The sequence below is a fragment of the Phymastichus coffea genome, unplaced genomic scaffold (genome assembly GCF_024137745.1).
Source record: "Phymastichus coffea isolate CEN01 unplaced genomic scaffold, Cenicafe_Pcof_1.1 PCOF00054, whole genome shotgun sequence".
Taxonomy (NCBI): domain Eukaryota; kingdom Metazoa; phylum Arthropoda; class Insecta; order Hymenoptera; family Eulophidae; genus Phymastichus; species Phymastichus coffea.
The window spans coordinates 725,831-743,239 of NW_026706865.1; the positions used below are offsets into that span (position 1 = coordinate 725,831).

Sequence of the window (17,409 nt, forward strand, 5' to 3'; positions counted from 1 at the left end):
TTACCTAATCGTCAAAGAGAGCGAGAGAGAGAGAGAAAGAGAGTATAAAACCGCGAGCCGCAAAAGCAAACACTTTCGCGTTCACGGAGAGTCATACCGTGAATTCTTAGCAAGAAGAGAGCATAGTATTTTTATCTGACACCTCCTGAACCCGCGAGAGAGAGAAAGAGAGAGAGAGAGAGAGAGAACGAACGTCGCCACCAGGAAGTGATCATTAGTGGTGTGAGTCTTATAGTGTGCATTTCTATGTCGTACCGTTATAACGATCTCCATACAGCTCTCCCTATCTTGAACGTCTTTTTCATCCTCGTCTCTCATCTCTCGTTCGTGTGTTCATTTCTTATTTCTCTATTTTGAGGCGACGGATAATAGGCTGTGATATGCGGCGTTTCATTGTGGTTCTTATCCAGAGAGGCTTTAATTGATTGCCCGCGCATGTGATTGGACTTTTGTTCTGTGGCATTATGAACAGTTACGAGCTTCTACCAAGAGACGTACGTTCAACGTTTTTGGCGTCTGATCCAACATTTCACCAATACTTTTTCAGCGAAGAATCTTCATAGGCACGGTATATATAAACTGGCGAATTTATTCGTTTTACAACGTCAACGTCCATTCATAATCGAACTCGCGAGCATGTGGAAGACGAAAAAGAAATCACCATCTGGGAAAATGCGTATAACCCGAATCCTTTTAAACACAAGTAAGACATTCTCTCTCCCCTTCTCTCTCTCTCTCTCTCCTTGATCCTTAATTCATCGAGCAGTAGCAGCAGCACGTAAGCCTTTGCCCGAGTGTGATACGTCTTCCTCGCGCGCGGATGGCCCTTTTATAACTGTGTGCGGCTCTTACTCGCACACTCCAATTATCCCACATTCTCTCGGGCCACTGCACGACCGTTAGCTTTACTTGCTACTATTACTACTACTACTTGGTCTCGATATATATACGCAATGACGACACCCCTTCTTCTTCAAGTCACACGCGGTAATTGGACTGTTTTCATTTGACTCTATTTACGCCGCCCTCAATCGTATTCATTGTTTTGCTATACTTTTAACCAATGTCGGCTTCTTCCTCTTTCTCCCTGATATTAATAGTATCACGTAGAAGATTTTCCTAGACAATCATTATTTTCCATGTCAAATTGCTCGTTAAACTCTACCAAATTATCAACAAACTCAAAGTTTGTTAATACATAAACTGGTCATTCAAACTTGTAACCATAGCCAAGCAATTCATTAAGTAGTTTTTGTATTGGCTTTAAGTAGCTTCATTAAACCGCGATATAAAAGCAATTTTTCACACTACTAATAGAAACTAACTGTACATAATAACCGTCTTAGAAAAGGAATAGCGATCGCCGTCGTCGTCGTCGTCCCAATTGGCTATCTTGCCACTTTACGTGTGTTTTTCGCAGCAAGCAGTCGACTGAGAATTTCTGCTCCGATAATCTTGCTCAAGAGTTAACGGTCTTGATATATACAAGAGAGAGAGCGAGAGAGAGAGAGAGAGAGGGACAGCGTGGCTAATTGATATAATAAGTACTATATTAACTGCTATAAGCAACTTTTTTCTGAATCGTCAATGATAAATTTGGTGCTGCATATAGACGGCTTTTGTTTACGCGTTAAACGGATCCTGAATAAAACGTTGAACGGCGTGTGCAAGAAAGTGAATGGTATAAGCATCGCAATAAATAATCAACAAACTCGATAACAACGGTCATTCATCAAACAATTAAAAGCAAAGATATAGAAAAAAAGTTATCTGAAAGGTGTCCCTTTCTCTCCGTAATAACTCGTTAACACTCTTGAACGTGTACTCGAATACTCGAAGGAAAAGATTCTCTCGTGTAATTGAATGACAGAAACCAAAAAATGTTTGTTTTTTCATCAGGTGAAACCGGTTTGCGCTGTATATGCATGTCCAAATACGACCTTAATTTCGTCCGATTCTACATATTCCCATCAGCGTGCGAGTACAAAAAAGAAAATGAGCGATCGCTAATTAAATGCTGAGAGAGCAAGAAAATACCGGATGTCGAGAGAGTAAAAAGAAACGAAACCAAATGGCGCAGACTGCCTGGCTACGCAGTGCAAGCAAGAAAAAATATAAAAGCTTGGCAGTCTATTGATTGTATACACGTACGTGCGTGATACTTGTCAATCTGGCTTTTTCGAGTTTGTGATTAGAGGGCCTAACAGGTGAACAGGTGCGGAGATTGACTGATTAAACGATTGATGCCCGGTGAGTAAAAACTTGCTCGCAGCTCGTTCATTCCTCATCGGAAGAAAATTGATTGTTTGCTGCAGAACTACAAGACGAGCAAGCGATTTGTGGACAAAATATGAATTCCAACGACGAACGAGAAAACATGGAGCATTTACTAGCCGCTGAAGCGATCCCCAATTCACACACACAACACGTCGCTAGCTCCTCGACGCAATGCAACAGAACCTGGAAATTCCACTTTTTCCGCGCGCGCTCACTTGCGCCTCTCGCCTAAGGATTTATGAAGGAATTGCGAAATTCCCGTTTGCCGCATGGCTATCCTAACGAGACAGCCAAAGCGGCGGCAATGGCTCCTCCTACTTCTTCACTTCGCGGAATATCGCGTTAGAGTTTCCGCAGGCGCGTGAGCGAGCGGCCTTCTACGCAATTATGCATGACCGTGCCTAATGGGTACCTATATATTTCTTCGTCTATATATATATATATATATATATATATATATATATATATGTACGTGCTCGTAGATAATTTTTCAAGAGTTGAGCCTTCAAACGCTGGTTTATTCTCGATTTCTGTGGGTTCGGGCTTCTCAAAAGCCTCGTCGGATTAATGCTCTTCCAGTAATGTTCCGAGATTCAGATCAGATTCAGATTGCGACACTAAGGGCCTACGACCTATCGGTTTTCGAACGCATTCGAACTATTTTGAATTTATTCGAATAGTGATTATTTCAAAATCAAGAGTTCCTGATCAAATGACCAGTGTAGTGGGAGCAGTTGTTCCTTTTACAAACCAAAAGACCATAATTTATTGCACTGATTTTGAGTCCTACACATCAGCTATTTCCGATGTGCTCTAAGCAACGAGCCCTCAAATATCGTTCGACATTTCCAGTGATTGCAAACGAACTGTCTCAACTGTCGCAATCGCAAACAAGAACAATCCAAAAAATAATGACTCTCGTCGAAAAAATTGAATTAAGAAACAACTTGGCTCACGACATGAAATGAAATTAATGAAAAAGCCTCGACTTCAAACAAACAATAACTGTATATCACGTACGACTGAAGCTCACTCATTCGCTGAGGTCTTCACAAGTATAAACAAGATAAAAAATTGTTGTTCAAGCCCACCTCCTCGAAGCTTGAAAGCCTCGCGCACAGCAGGTCTCGTCGGCATGAGAAATAGGCGCAGCGCTCAAATTAATGCAGAGTGACGTACGCATGCAGCTTGGAAAAGGAGGACAGCCGCAACGCGTCGCCAGCGCTGAATTGAATAAAAGATGAGCCAGAGATAGAGAGAGAAAAGTTTGATAAGGGAAGCGTAAACCGTTAAAATGGCATTATGTATAATATATCGACCTTGATATGTCCAGTCAAATAATGACAAGCTTTGAATTAGGCAATTCAAAAGTATCTGTCGAAAAGGTCTCGTGGCGCATAAGCATAAAGAAAGAAATACGCAGAACAAGGCACGAAATGTAGGTCGAGAGCGTCGCAATGAACGGATGAAAGCAAACGCGCGCGTGAATTTGATGAATCCGAATATGACGTCAACGCTCGCCTTTATCTGTTAGAAAATTGCGTTAATGATCTACACATGCCTATGCGTGCGCAAGCTTAATATTTTGTAATAGACGGACTTTCACCGCGAAGTGTCGCTTATATTCTAGTCTGCGTACGTGCACTGATATAATTTGCTTTAGGTTCCATTGTCAAAGAAAAACTTTTGGTCGTTAAGTGAATTGTGCGTGCGCTAGCGCTCTTTTCACGATCATCGCTCACGATTAGCTTACAAGTTGCAAAGTAATCCAATCTGGCGCATGGGTGTAACCTTTGTTTTCGTGGTTCGCGGCCAATACGCCTTTGAGTCTGATTGAGGAATCATATCGAATGAAAGTTCACTGTAGCTACTTCAGCTTTTTCATTGACGCCGTTAAATTTGAATTCGAGGAAGAAGATAGCAATCATTCAAAAAGAGAGGGAACCGCTTGGAAAAAAAGGAACGTTTGATTGATGCTACGCCGCAATATGTAACTACCGTAAGCTGTATTACAAAATAAGTGATGGGGCGATCGTTTTGTAGAGTTTGTTGCACGCTAATTGAAAAGGCTATTAATTCGCTACCTTTTTTTTTTCTTTTATAGCCAGCAACATTTCACTCGACTCGGCAGTAATAAATCGTGGAAAATCGGCAATTGCAATTATGTGACGTGTAATATGGGAAGTGTAAGTTCGCAACCCCCGAGACTTATCTCAAAAGGTCAATGTAAAACGACTGCTGCTGTTAATTTTCCGACGAAATCAAAATAATCGATAGATAACTATTCTTAGGTGTTCAGATATTTCGCTCACTCAGTTGCTTAAAAGTTTTAATTAGTTAGCCAAAGTTCTTTATGTTCTAACGATAATTTTTTGAAAAAAAAATGAACAACGCCACAATCACTCTTACGTAGTTTTGCCCATGTTATGTTATGTTTATATGACATTCAAGTCAAACAAAAGCGTATCTCTGGAGACGAAACAAGCGAGCGGCAAACGAATCGCAATGGAGCTCATATTCGCTGTGACAGTATGGTCTTATATAGAGAAAAGTGGCTACCCTGCACTTAAGCGGTTATAAAGCCCTTTCATAACGCTGTGATAGCAAGGTAGCAACTTTTTTGAAACGCTTGTGTTCAGGTATATATAAATCATAGAATGTGCGATTCGTATAAGGTCTAATGGAGATTTTCACGTCCATTGTTGTTGTTCACAATAACGTTTCATCCGTTACAGTAAGTTATTTTTTTTGTTTAAATCAGATCGCCATCATCATTGAATTATTAAATCGTTGTTTGTGATAAATGTTCGAGTCTAATTATATTTTAATCATATTCTTTTGTTATTCACCTTATAAAATGATCATTAACGATCATTCATCAATTATGTCATCGAGTACATCAAAATTCAACTTCCTGTTAATACAAAACGACATTTAAGGCCACCAGTTTTCTCAAGCAACACAAATAATCTCTCGCAGCTCGTGAATTTCCTAACATCGTTAAAATAAAAAGGCTTTCGTTCGATGTCGAGGTCTTTTAGATCAAGTACATTATAAGCTGAACCGTATTAGGTAGAACATGCACCGTATGATGACAGAAGATTTTTTCAGAATGAAAAATCGGCTACCGCCACAGCCATCACGTTCACGCTTGACGTCATAGCACGAATATCGACCTAATTTCCGTGTGGCGATTTTCGAAATAGAGAGGAGGGGTGAGTGCATCGCTCAACTCTCGAAAATACACGCCACTGGTGGTGTTATGTATCGTCTATTTTTGGCCAGAATTCTGGTATTTTTGACGTTGCATTTTGGGTAATGGGTTGTCGATTGTCAGATTGATAGTCATTTCGTGTAAGCTGAATATGGATATTTTTGGATGTAATTAAAAGGTTATACCATTTACAGTAGTTTCGCTGACTATTTTTGCTGAACAATTGATAAGCCTTCTAAAAACATTTCATTACTTATTTTACAAAAAGTAATCATTCGCACAATATTCAAGCAGAAATCCAAAGCTCCATGAAAATCGCAAGCAAAAATTCATGACGATATCTCAAATTATTAATGTAATATATTAATGAACATAAAAATGTACAGATTTTATTAAAAACGTGTGTTCTACTTTTGCTCTCACATTAATCATGAAGCTTTACTAGGACGTTGTCCTAAAAAATCCGTTGGCGCGAAAAAACAATCGGTGAAGCATATATCGAGGTTATCGGAGTTGTCGATTGAATGGCTCGCACACTTTATGGAATGGGTTATGGTTTATGGTAAATACTCTTACATAGCTGTTAGAACCCAGCTGTGAGGATTTTTAGTACTAGGATCAGTATAAAACTGATTATTAGGCGTATGAAATTCTCTATGGTGACTGGAATTGCATCGATAAGAACACAGCATCGAGCACCATAGCTACATTAGTTAGTGTGAGAAGTAGGTAAGCGTTACGCTACAACCAAAACAAAAGATCTCCCGTAAACTTTTACTTTCGAGAGGCAAACTTAAAAACTAGTTTTCACATGCCGTAAAAGTACCGGTCAAAGTGACTCATTCTGTAAACAATATAAAGATCACGATATATCTCACATTTACGATTCTCCTTCAGACACGCACCTTAAACACCTTCATAAATAATCGACGTAAAAGTCCAAGTCTTTTTGCAACGATAGTAAAGCTACAACAGCAAAAAAAGCATTCGTCCTAATCGGCTGTGGAAGAAGCTTCTTATGACAGACATATGCTAGGCGTGGTTATACACATGGCGAAACTAAAAAAGCCATTGTCGCACATGTGTGTGTATGTGACTCCCGCGCACTTTTTTTATTTCCGCCCGCAGCGCGCGACAAAAGCAGTGGTAACTGAGTTTCGTAAACGGACAATGCCGAATGTATATATGTTTTCTCCTTCTCATTGTTTTGCGTAGCCAACTACCATGTTACTTTTTTCTATGAGCGATCGTGTAAGAAAGACCAGTCAACTTTCGATGGATTTCATTGATTTGAATTTTATATGATAGGCACGTGAATCACACGTGACTATCGTAATCATTGCAGAGGATTTTCTAAAGGAAGTCGTCGACTTTTGGAATTTAATTCAATTTTTTTATGTTCAATGTATGAATCACAAGGTTATATAAATTAAAAAAATTTGTGTATTGTACCACACTAACTTGATCATTTCGTTCATCGATCGCAACAACAACAAATAACTCAAACACAGAGACCATTACCATATTCGATCGGTAACAAATAAAGGGCTCGCGCGCTTCTTGTATTTTAATATCAAACTTAACGCAAGCGTGTAAGAGAAACAATCTGGGCTCTCGGTGTTATACTCTAAATATCAGGTCATTTAGTCAGAACGTTATTATGGATTAAGGGAGGGGGAGAATCTTTGTCGCACATACAAAGTATGTGGCATACGACGATAAAGCTCGAGTTACATGAAAATTCATCCGCGTATTATCAAGTGACTTACTTCGGAGAGAGAGAGAGAGAGAGAGAGAGAGGGAGAGAGAGAGAGATAGATAGATAGATAGAGAGAGAGAGAGAGGCAGACAGGCAGGCAGGCAGACAGACAGACAGACAGGCAGACGTTCGTATGTTTTCGAGACCCCGTCTATATACCTTTGGTCATCGGGATCCTTGCTTCAGTGATTTTCCCATGTGTATACGTAGTCTTGAGATCTGAGTCATGCGACGTTGAACGAAAAAAACACACCCATACACTCACGTACACACATGTATATATGAAGATTTTCAGCTGCTGCTGCTATTATGACGATATCCTTCCGAAAGTTATTTTTTCATGTTATTCTTGACTTTCATTGTCATTGTACACTGCTATTTATGCAAACGTATCCATAAATTGTCTTCGTGGTTCTGTTCAAGTAAATCAAACATTAATGATAAAGTTATGTTAAGATTTATTACGAGAAATGATGCAATTATTGTAACAAATTCTGACATCAACTTGATTAACGTAGTCGGAACGAAAAACAAGTACCAAATAGTTGTCAATAAGAACATTAATATTTATATTCATAAATTTCCAGAGCGTAGGTGGTACAACCGGCGGCGACGACTCAGACGAGGACACTCAGTGCGCATTGAGTGAGAACTGGACCTTTGAGAAGAAGACGCGACGTTGGTCGCGTATCTGCGACATCACGCCTGGTAACGTGGAACGTCTGCAGGCCATCGCAGGCCAGCAGCAGCAACAGCAATCACAACAAACACAATCAACAATCGATGACAGTTTAGACGATCGTTTGGAACAAGACGAAGCTGACGACACGATGCTCGACACACTTCGTTATCGTAGTTTACCGCCAGGACCATTACCTGATGAACTTGGTACTCGATTCAGACGAACCGGTTCGGAACGTCTACGCGACGGTGCCAAGGCATTCCTTCGACGTATGGAATCTTTAAAATCACGGAGGAGGAAGCATCAGCATAATCGCGATGGAGTTGTGATAAGTGGACCACAAGTGTTAGACGTATTGTCGATGCAACAGCGTATGAAGGATCTCAATTGCGTGGATGTTTCTCCAACCGGAGACGTATCATTTGCCGATCTCTTGCTATCACCATCACCCCTACAACTACAAGCTTCACCTACTACAGCGCCAACAACATCTCCATTTCATTTGCCAGCACCCTCGTCGCCAATGGCTAACACTGCTAGTGCTTTTGGTGATGATTCGTCGAGTTACTGTTCGGACGGTTCGCAAGGTGGTGGTCCTACGCCTACACCAACTAAAACTAAGATGAATAAGGCAAGAAGGTTTCTACATCGTGGATCTCGTGAGGATCAAGGTGCACTTAGTGATTCCGAATGTCAACCGACAAGTTGGAGGCATCGCTACTTTAAAAATGCTAATAGCAATAACACTAAGGTGAGCGTTTATATTCAATTAAGTTTTCCATGATAATTTCAAGAAAAAAATACATTGATAAATTGAAAATTTTTTGCAGGTTTTAGATTATGTCACCTCAAGCCCCAAGGACTCACCATTGAAAGCGAGCATCGTAAGTAATGCAGCGATCAATACACGCGGTGGCAGTTTAAACTTAGGCAAAGAGTCGAATCGCTATCGCGATAAGTTTTCTACGAATAGCCACAAAGAAGACAAAGTGGCAGTATTGAAACGCGAAGAGAAATTCCATAAAAGCTTCCGTCATCGTAGCGCCGACGAGCCAATTCGAACGGAGAAAATCGTCACCAAAGAAGTGACGGTCTACCGTTCGGAAAAATCTCGTACAACAGCAAGTAGCCAAGAGAGTAGTTCCACCGTTGCAAGTCGGGATTCTGATCAAGAGGAAGATTCACCGAGACACAAGGGTAACGTCGTCAGGTGGCACAGTTTTCAAAGAGGATCGCTCTATCCAGAACCTCTTGATCCGCTGTGTCCACGTGCTGTGGCGTCAATGTCATGTGGACAATTGTTAGTGTTGAGAAAATTAGCGCTATTAAAGTTGACCGCATGTATGGAAAGATACTGCCCGACCCACCGTACCGGCTGGAATTGGGAATTACCCAAATTTATCAGGAAGATCAAGACTCCGGATTACAAGGATAAAACTGTCTTTGGTGTTCCGTTGTTACTGTCACTTCAGAGGACTGGTCAAGCACTGCCCAAGTGTATTCAGATTGCTTTGAGGTGGCTCAGGGCTAATGCTTTGGATCAAGTTGGAATATTCAGGAAGAGCGGCGTAAGATCGAGAATTCAGAAGCTCAAAACTATGACGGAAACTCAAGGCGATAATATTAATTTTGACGGGCAGCAAGCCTTCGATGTGGCTGATTTGATCAAGCAGTACTTCAGGGAACTGCCCGAGGCACTGCTGACTAACAAGTTGTCCGAGACGTTTATTGCTATCTTCCAGCGTAAGTTCAACGATAAATCTACATTTTCATATAACTATTTTCAAATAAATTTTCAATCTTATCGTAATTGCATAGATGTACCAGTAGAACTACGACCAGATGCAGTTCAGTGCGCCCTTCTCCTTCTACCCAACGAACATCGCGAAGCTTTGGAAACATTGCTCGACTTTCTGAATCACGTGGCGGCGAATGCACCTTACAACCAGATGACCGCGTCGAACTTAGCAGTATGTTTGGCGCCAAGCCTGTTCCACTTCAATCATAGCAACGCGAACGTGAGCAACAGGTCAAACAGCGTGTCACCGCGACGTCGAAAGACCGTTGGTATACCCGACCAACGTGAACTTTCTGAAAACAAGGCGGCTCACGATTGTCTGCTATATCTCATCAAAACTCATCGCGAGTTGTTCATGGTGAGTTTGTTTAATCATTATTATTGTCATGGTCGTTTTCGTTCGAGTGTATGATGTGCTGATGTATTTTCGTTTAGGTGTCGTCAGACATATTGTCGCAGTGCCACTTCAACTACATGGAGGAAAGTGTGCCAGTCCCGTTGGAGGAACTTGGCTCGGAACTCAAGCAAGACTGGAGGGGATATTTGTACGCCTGTACCTCGGCTTTGCTCAAGGAAGGTCGCGAAAAGTAAGCGAGAAAAAAACATGCTCTTTCTTAGAAACTTCTAGCTTGCGCGTTTCTCTAAGACTTGCTTTAGCTTCCGCTGAGTGTATGTCATTGTTGGAATGCTTGGGATGCTTTATACGACTGTGAATCAATGTAAAGGCTAAGAAACGCGAATGGATGCTCATATAACAAATAATAGTTGTTAATAAAAAACTCATAAAGAAAACGTCAATGAATGTTAAAGGAGCCGCGGCTGGGTGTCAGTGAACAATCCTGCTGACTCAAATGTCGAGATGGCATACAAAAAGGTAGGCGATGGTCATCCGTTGCGATTGTGGCGCGTAACTACGGAAGTGGAAGCGCCGCCAGAAGAACTGTTGCACCGGGTGCTACGCGAACGTCACATCTGGGATCCACAGCTGCTCAAGTACCGCCAGGTGGCTAAGCTTGATGCCAATGCCGAAGTCTTTCAGTACGCTACTGGCAATATGAGCCCATTACCAGCTCGTGACTATTGCGTTTTGAGGTTGGTTGATTTATCATCTGTCTGTTCATACTGCGGTATAGAGAGGATAATTTCATTTAGATATGAATTGGAAATTACATTAATTACAGATCATGGCAGACAGATTTGCCAAAAAAAGCGTGCGTTATAGTTGAGACTTCCGTGGAGCATGCAGACGCGCCGGTAATGCTTGGCGGTACGCGCGGCATTGTATTAGCATCGCGCTACCTCATCGAGCACTGCGGAAGCGGACGATCTCGTATTATGCATCTATCCAGAGTCGACACTAAGTGAGTATCATACACTGCTACACTTCGTATTTCTTCTCTTTTCATTTGATTACCGTCTGAGAGTTGATATCAGAGAGTGATGTGATTTCGCGCGGAGTGATACGATGGAGGATGGTGATCCTTTTGCTAGTTCTGTTGAATGTGATAATAACGGAATTTGCACTTGTTTTTCAAGGGGTCGCACACCTGAATGGTACAACAAGAGTTACGGTCATATTGCAGCATTGCATTTGAGCAAAATTCGTGCCTCGTTCAAGCACACAACGGACGGTCCGGAAAGCAAAGTCTGAGATAAGTCGACCGCGCAGCCATCGGTGCTGCGCGGTTCAACTCATGAGAAACAGCAGGAGCAACGACAGCAGAAACAGCAGCCACCGGAAAAGCCTCCATGTGCGACAGTGATCGCCGCAGCGGTAGCTACAGCAATTGACCAGATGTCTGAGGTGCAACCACGGCATGATCCGCACTTTCTGCGACCTCCGACTACCGACAGCGATTAAAAGTGAATTTATTTTTCGACCAAAATGCGCATTCCAGTGCCTATCCAGACGAACTATTTTATTCTCACGTGTATAGGTTGTTATACGCGAGCACTATCTTTGTTACCCAAACCCTTTCACACAACATCCCTTTATGTCGAATGTGTATTTTTCATATAATGTGTATAACCAATGTCTATACCCGACGAGTGCTGTAGACTTTTTTTACGAGATGTTTCTTCCCTACGGACCAAATGTCGTGTTTTCTTTTTTCTAATTTTTTGGTTTTTGAACAATGATTAATTAACGTAGGTAGCGTACATATATATATTATCCGCGTTTACGAGATGCAGATATATAATCGCTATATATATTTTAATACGTACGAAAAAGATAGCGAATGAAGTAGTTGTAGTATTGATATTTTTTGTGTTTCGGAAGAGAAATCTATCGTAACGAGACGCTGTGCGTACCAAAAGTGAATGTCAAACGTATATTTTTAATGAGGAAAGAAAGAAAGATACGCATCGAACCAGAAGCTTTCAAAGCTATATATGCGATACCTGAATATTATATTATATACAAGAGTAGTTTGTAGCGTTCCTAATTCGAGAGTCTTATGTTAATCCCGACGAATTCGTTAGTTTTTAAGTAAAAATAAGTAAAATATATCTTCCTTTTGTACTCAATCAATTGAACAAGAAAAGAAAGTTAAAATTACTGTAATTCCTCAAGACCAAATATGTCAAGACAAAAGCAAAGCCTATTCACGAGTGTCAAATTGATTAAAGTCACAAAGCGTTCCATTAGTTTTGTCGTATATTTAGTGGACAAAATAAACCTACGCTCGTGTCTATGTGTTCGAAGTTGTTAATCGTCACATGTTATTCTCGAATTTAAGAAGTAAAGACAGAAAAACAAATAACTAAAGAATTTACCATGTGGACCAGTTTGAAGTGGCCCAAAAACTCTATATATAATACAGAAAGATATAAATACGTTTTGTTGGTGTGTGTTAGCGCGCGCGCAAGTGTGTGTGTGTGTGTGTGTGTGTGTGTGTGTGTGTGTGTGTGTGTGTGTGTGTGTGTGTGTGTGTGTATGTGTGTGTGTGTGTGTGTGTGTGTGTGTATGACTCTAATGCCCCTGGAATTATCGTCGATGTATTTTAACATAGATGCTAGTCAAGTTAAGGAGGTGCGCGTAAATTGTTAAGGATTTATCTGTCAATAAGCAAAAAAATGACGCGTTAAACGTTACACGCGCAACAATAAATGTTTAGATTTATATTCCAAGATATTTATCATGTAAAGGATAGAAGAAGCAGGTATAACGATATATTTAAGCGTATTGTCGCGAGAGTTTTAATGAAAAAAATCATAATAATAATAATGAGTGCGCAAAATGAAAAGGTTTTAAAAAAGTTTTATGCAAAGATATATTTTTATGTCTATAAGAGCCAGTAGATACGGAAGATGTGATGCGAATACATACACGATGTATCACTGTTCAGATGTATATATGTACATTATATTACATTGAATGAAGAATATATACATATATATTCACTAAAAAATAATTTTTTTATTAATTTTAAATATCTCCATTCCTTATATTTGTATAGCTTCCAATAATAGGAAAGGAATTGTAGGAAAAGAGATCTGTTCATTAAAATCAAGGATCTTTCCTAAGCCGATAGAGAAAGCCTCTCACAAAGTTGGAATAGCTGGTTCTATATTTTTCAACTTTTGCAGTCAAGCATTTGTTAAATCAATAATACCGTTGCCCACAGTGATGTTAGTCACACGTGTAGTTGGTTTCTCGAATCGAAGGTTACAAATTCGGCTTGTTCACCTCTGTGCGTAGACATAAACAAAACAAATCAAGAAATAACAATCTAATCGCAAGTAATTTCAATTGTATTGTATACATTGTAAAATATAACTATTTGAAGATGGTACGAATGCATGTTAAGAGACAAACTGAAAGTTTATTTCTTTACGACACAAGTGTCGAAACAAAGGTCGACGACATCATCAAGGATATATGCATAATTTTTAATGGTCGTTTGAAAGTGTCTAGACTGTGTTATGGTAAAACGATTGATTTATTATCAAATATTTTTAAGCAAATAAAGTACTTTTAATATCAATGATGTTCAAGAGCAAATTATTATATGAAAATAGATCTAGAAGATTTAGCTGAGCACGGAACAATGCTACCACCTAATATGCAAGGATTAACCGATGAGCAAATAGAAGAATTACATTTGAAAGATGAGTGGGGAGAAAAGTGTTTACCTTCGGGTGGTTGGACGTTCAATAGAGACGTAATGGGTAAAATTAAATTAATTTTCTTATAGAAAGCATACAGTTGTTTGGATGATTTTCCAATAACATGATATTCATTGATTTATCCATAATTTACAGGCCGCAGGAACGGCAAACAACCCAATGAAAGTATGCAGAAAGTTATAAAAAAAGCAATTGAAGATACTCGATCAATGATATCAAAGGTAAAATAAACTTATTTGTGCCATGAAGTAATTTTAGATAACTTGTAAAAGTATGATTACTTTAATTGTTATTCATAGAAGTTGATAAGTGAAGATAAATTCGTCACTCAAAAAGTCGTTCAAGATGCTCTAGACCTCATGCGCGGCGCCGTAATGATAGTTTATCCCATGGGAATACCTCCCCACGATGTCATCCGTCTTGAATTTGAAAACAATGAAGATTTATCCGGTACCCATGCTTCCCTCGAGGTAACTTAGTTATCGAATATAAATTTAACTTTTTAAATAAATATCAATTTTTCAAATAAAAATTTTCAGGTGATAGATTTGGACACGGCTCAACTATGGTTTTCTGGAAAAGAACTGATCCGCGGGCATCAATTAAAAGAATTTGTTGGGCACAATGAAAAAACAAAAATTATTGTTAAATTAGCCAAAAGAGGATCAGGAGCGCCTCCACGAGAACCCGTCATGACAGACGACGACCGCAAGCAGCTGATGATGCACGCGTACAAGCGTCAAGAGGAACTTAAGGTAAGTGATTGTTTGCCTTTTTCTTTTATCGACTGTACGTTAAAGGGTTCTCCTATATCGACGATCGCTGTATGATTTTCAATGTATTTGATTGATCATCACATTTTCGAGGATCAATTGATCTGCGTTTTAAAAGTTTTTATAAATATATATCGATGGAAAATGACTTAGAAATATCAATATGAAATTTTAGGACATTTTTACCAAAAAATTAAAATAAATTAGATTTTCCAAATAAAAATTCACAAAAATAAATTTTATATATGTCTCATGACTTGAAAAAAATTGAAGTATGCACCAACGAGCCATGATAGACAAACCATCTTGATTCTTGTTTATACAATTTAATATTACTTATACTTTGTGCGGTAACAATCATTATGTTATAACAAGTAAATTTTAATTAAGGTAAGTTGATCAAACATTTATTTTATATCATCGATTAAAAATTGTATTTTTTGGAAGTTACATTGTGGTAAATTTATCAATATTTTTTATTCAAACCAAATATAATATCTTTAATAATAACAAAATGCAAGCTTTCAGTGGGAATTTACTAAGTTTTATCATGCTAAAATATTATTCGAACTATAAATTGAAATGAAGTTCACAACTGCTTACGTCCACTTACATACCAGGTGTAAAACTCAGTGTGAAAACCAATACTGGAGCACCAGTTGCATTACCTAGTTTGCTGACCTTCTCACATATGTTATTAAATTTTGCGTCCAAGCGTTCAAAGTAAACTCGACTACCACTATGGAGTTGAAAAAATTTCCTAAGTTTTTTCATGTAATAAGTAGAGTTATTATTATTATTACTCTGTTTGCAAAATATCGAGTTGCCAAAAGAAACCCTTAGAAAAAATTATACAACCTTATTCGGCTTCATTACGACCTTATTCGGCTCCTTCTACTCTTAAAGAATCAGCGAGCAAAAGAGAAAGCGAACATTTGACCCAATTCGTGAATTCTCTCTCTCTCTTTTTCGAGCACGCGCTTGCTTTTAACCAACTTAATGCGCGTACACACGTGGTTAAGCTTCGTATTCGCCAGAGCAAATTAGTTAACGACCTTTTCTCCTCATTGCCGCTCGATATTTATGGGCATACGTATATAATGTCCGTGCTAATAGCAATGCTTGCTGTCTCCGGTCTACTTTGTTTTTGTTTCACGCCTTTCTTTACCTATTCGCCTATACCTCCTGGAGATCGATTAAATCGACGGCAAGTTTATTTGAACTTTAGAGTGCAAGTTTCAGATGACTGATCCAGAGAAGATAGTTAATTGATCTATTGCTAATAGATAATTTGAGGTTTGCCTTAATTTCTTACTGATGCAATAAAGTTTAAAATTATCTTTATTTTTGTTCTATGTTTAGAAAGTTATATATTTTTATTATATTGTAAGATTTAGCTGAATTTTTGTATATTATGATCTGTCTTCTCGAGTTCACAATATTAATTCATAGAACCATGCTTCGAAATGTATTAATCAATTTCAAATCTATAGTTTTAATGGCACAAAGACGTCACTTTAATTATCTTTTTTCATAAGACCAATGATTTCCATTGATAAAACAGTGCATTTTTTATTAAATAAAATATTTCCAAAAAAAAAACTTCAATAAACAATCAGATAGCATTAACGTATTTCTATAGATCTTGGTGGATGGCTATTCCGCTTATTCTGCCCTGCCGGGCTACTTCATTCGATGAAATATTAAGAAGAGCACCTGGCATAAAAAGGCAAAGTTAGGAAGCAATATGGAAGTGAAGTTTTGTATTTCAGTGGAAGTAGCCGCGTAATAAAATGTCTGAATATTGAGGTTGACCGGAAACCCTTGACACTTATTGTACATGATAGCTTGAACTGCACTATAGACTAGACTTGACAATTTGTGAGACTTTAAACAACGATATGTTGAAAAATATCGAGGATAAAACAATATGTACGCAAATTACATTGTTTTTACATCAAATACTAAAGAGTCTTATGCCTAAAAATGAATATACCGTCCACCTAAAAAGTGACATAGGCTTAGCCAACATAACTTTCGATAATTTCCAAGATAAAAGATATACCTCCTAAAAAAGAAAATCAACTACTACAAAATAAAGTTTTCTCGATCGTGCATTTTCACAAATGTTTATTCCACAAAAGACTTTGTGCATTTTCATATTAATGGAATAAAGGAAGATATGTAGAGAAAAGCCATTAACGTGTTGAGTCACGTCACAATGTAGACGTTTGTTGACGTCGTCACCCGTCTTTCGCAACTGGTTTTCATTAAAAGCTAGATCGATCGAAGAGGCGTATACGTAACTCCTGGGATGTTTTCGAAGCCTTAGTAAAATTTTATCTTTCCCTTGAACGAGTTCAGACGCAAAGATAAAAGAATCGACGCATTCGTTATGCGCATGACCTACTGTTTGAGTGATTAAACTGTTTTTTTTTTGTATAGCTTAGAAATCAAGTATATTTGATCTGTGAAACTTATTTATTTTGATATATGTAGTCATTCAATATTTTTATCAATGAAAAATGGTATTTTCTAGATTAATCTATTGCTTCAAGTACAAAGCAAGCTAGTGAGACCCAAGCACTTCATTGATGGAAACATTTTATTACGAAATGAAATGAACATATCAATTGCAATTGAAAATTTCTTAATACGTATCTAAGTACTAATTTTTTATTTCGGTCAACCATCCAATAAATTAAATTCATATTTTAAATAGTACTTTTTCCAAGCTCAGTTTTCTATCAATCTTCCACTTATCACATATAATTT

At 38.6% G+C, this 17,409-nt stretch overlaps 2 protein-coding genes across 7 annotated transcripts in view; both read left to right on the plus strand.

Annotated features, from left to right (window-relative positions):
* LOC131665751 (rho GTPase-activating protein 7) overlaps positions 1–12,699 on the plus strand; it is a 219,187-nt gene extending 206,488 nt beyond the window's left edge. For all 6 annotated transcript variants that reach the window (XM_058937845.1, XM_058937846.1, XM_058937847.1 and 3 more), the window contains 7 exons: positions 7,838–8,683; positions 8,763–9,675; positions 9,751–10,088; positions 10,166–10,317; positions 10,541–10,822; positions 10,912–11,091; positions 11,267–12,699. In XM_058937845.1, the coding sequence (XP_058793828.1) occupies positions 7,838–8,683; positions 8,763–9,675; positions 9,751–10,088; positions 10,166–10,317; positions 10,541–10,822; positions 10,912–11,091; positions 11,267–11,381 (2,826 nt within the window). In that variant the 3' untranslated portion in view covers positions 11,382–12,699. The remainder of the gene's footprint in view (positions 1–7,837; positions 8,684–8,762; positions 9,676–9,750; positions 10,089–10,165; positions 10,318–10,540; positions 10,823–10,911; positions 11,092–11,266) is intronic.
* An 822-nt stretch (positions 12,700–13,521) lies between these two features.
* Positions 13,522–14,691, plus strand: LOC131665829 (cilia- and flagella-associated protein 298-A). The gene is made up of 6 exons (XM_058937989.1): positions 13,522–13,660; positions 13,754–13,903; positions 13,997–14,082; positions 14,161–14,331; positions 14,401–14,616; positions 14,662–14,691. Exons 1-6 carry the CDS (start codon positions 13,522–13,524, stop codon positions 14,689–14,691), a joined length of 792 nt encoding a protein of 263 aa, XP_058793972.1.
* The last annotated feature ends 2,718 nt before the right edge of the window (positions 14,692–17,409 follow it).

Bases quoted from the DNA above. Each gene is read 5' to 3' on its own strand.
- LOC131665829 (XM_058937989.1), top strand. From the start codon at position 13,522: ATGGTACGAATGCATGTTAAGAGACAAACTGAAAGTTTATTTCTTTAC. The intron at 14,083-14,160 runs GTAAAATAAACT...TGTTATTCATAG, and splicing joins CTCGATCAATGATATCAAAG to AAGTTGATAAGTGAAGATAA. The intron at 14,332-14,400 runs GTAACTTAGTTA...AAAAATTTTCAG, and splicing joins GTACCCATGCTTCCCTCGAG to GTGATAGATTTGGACACGGC.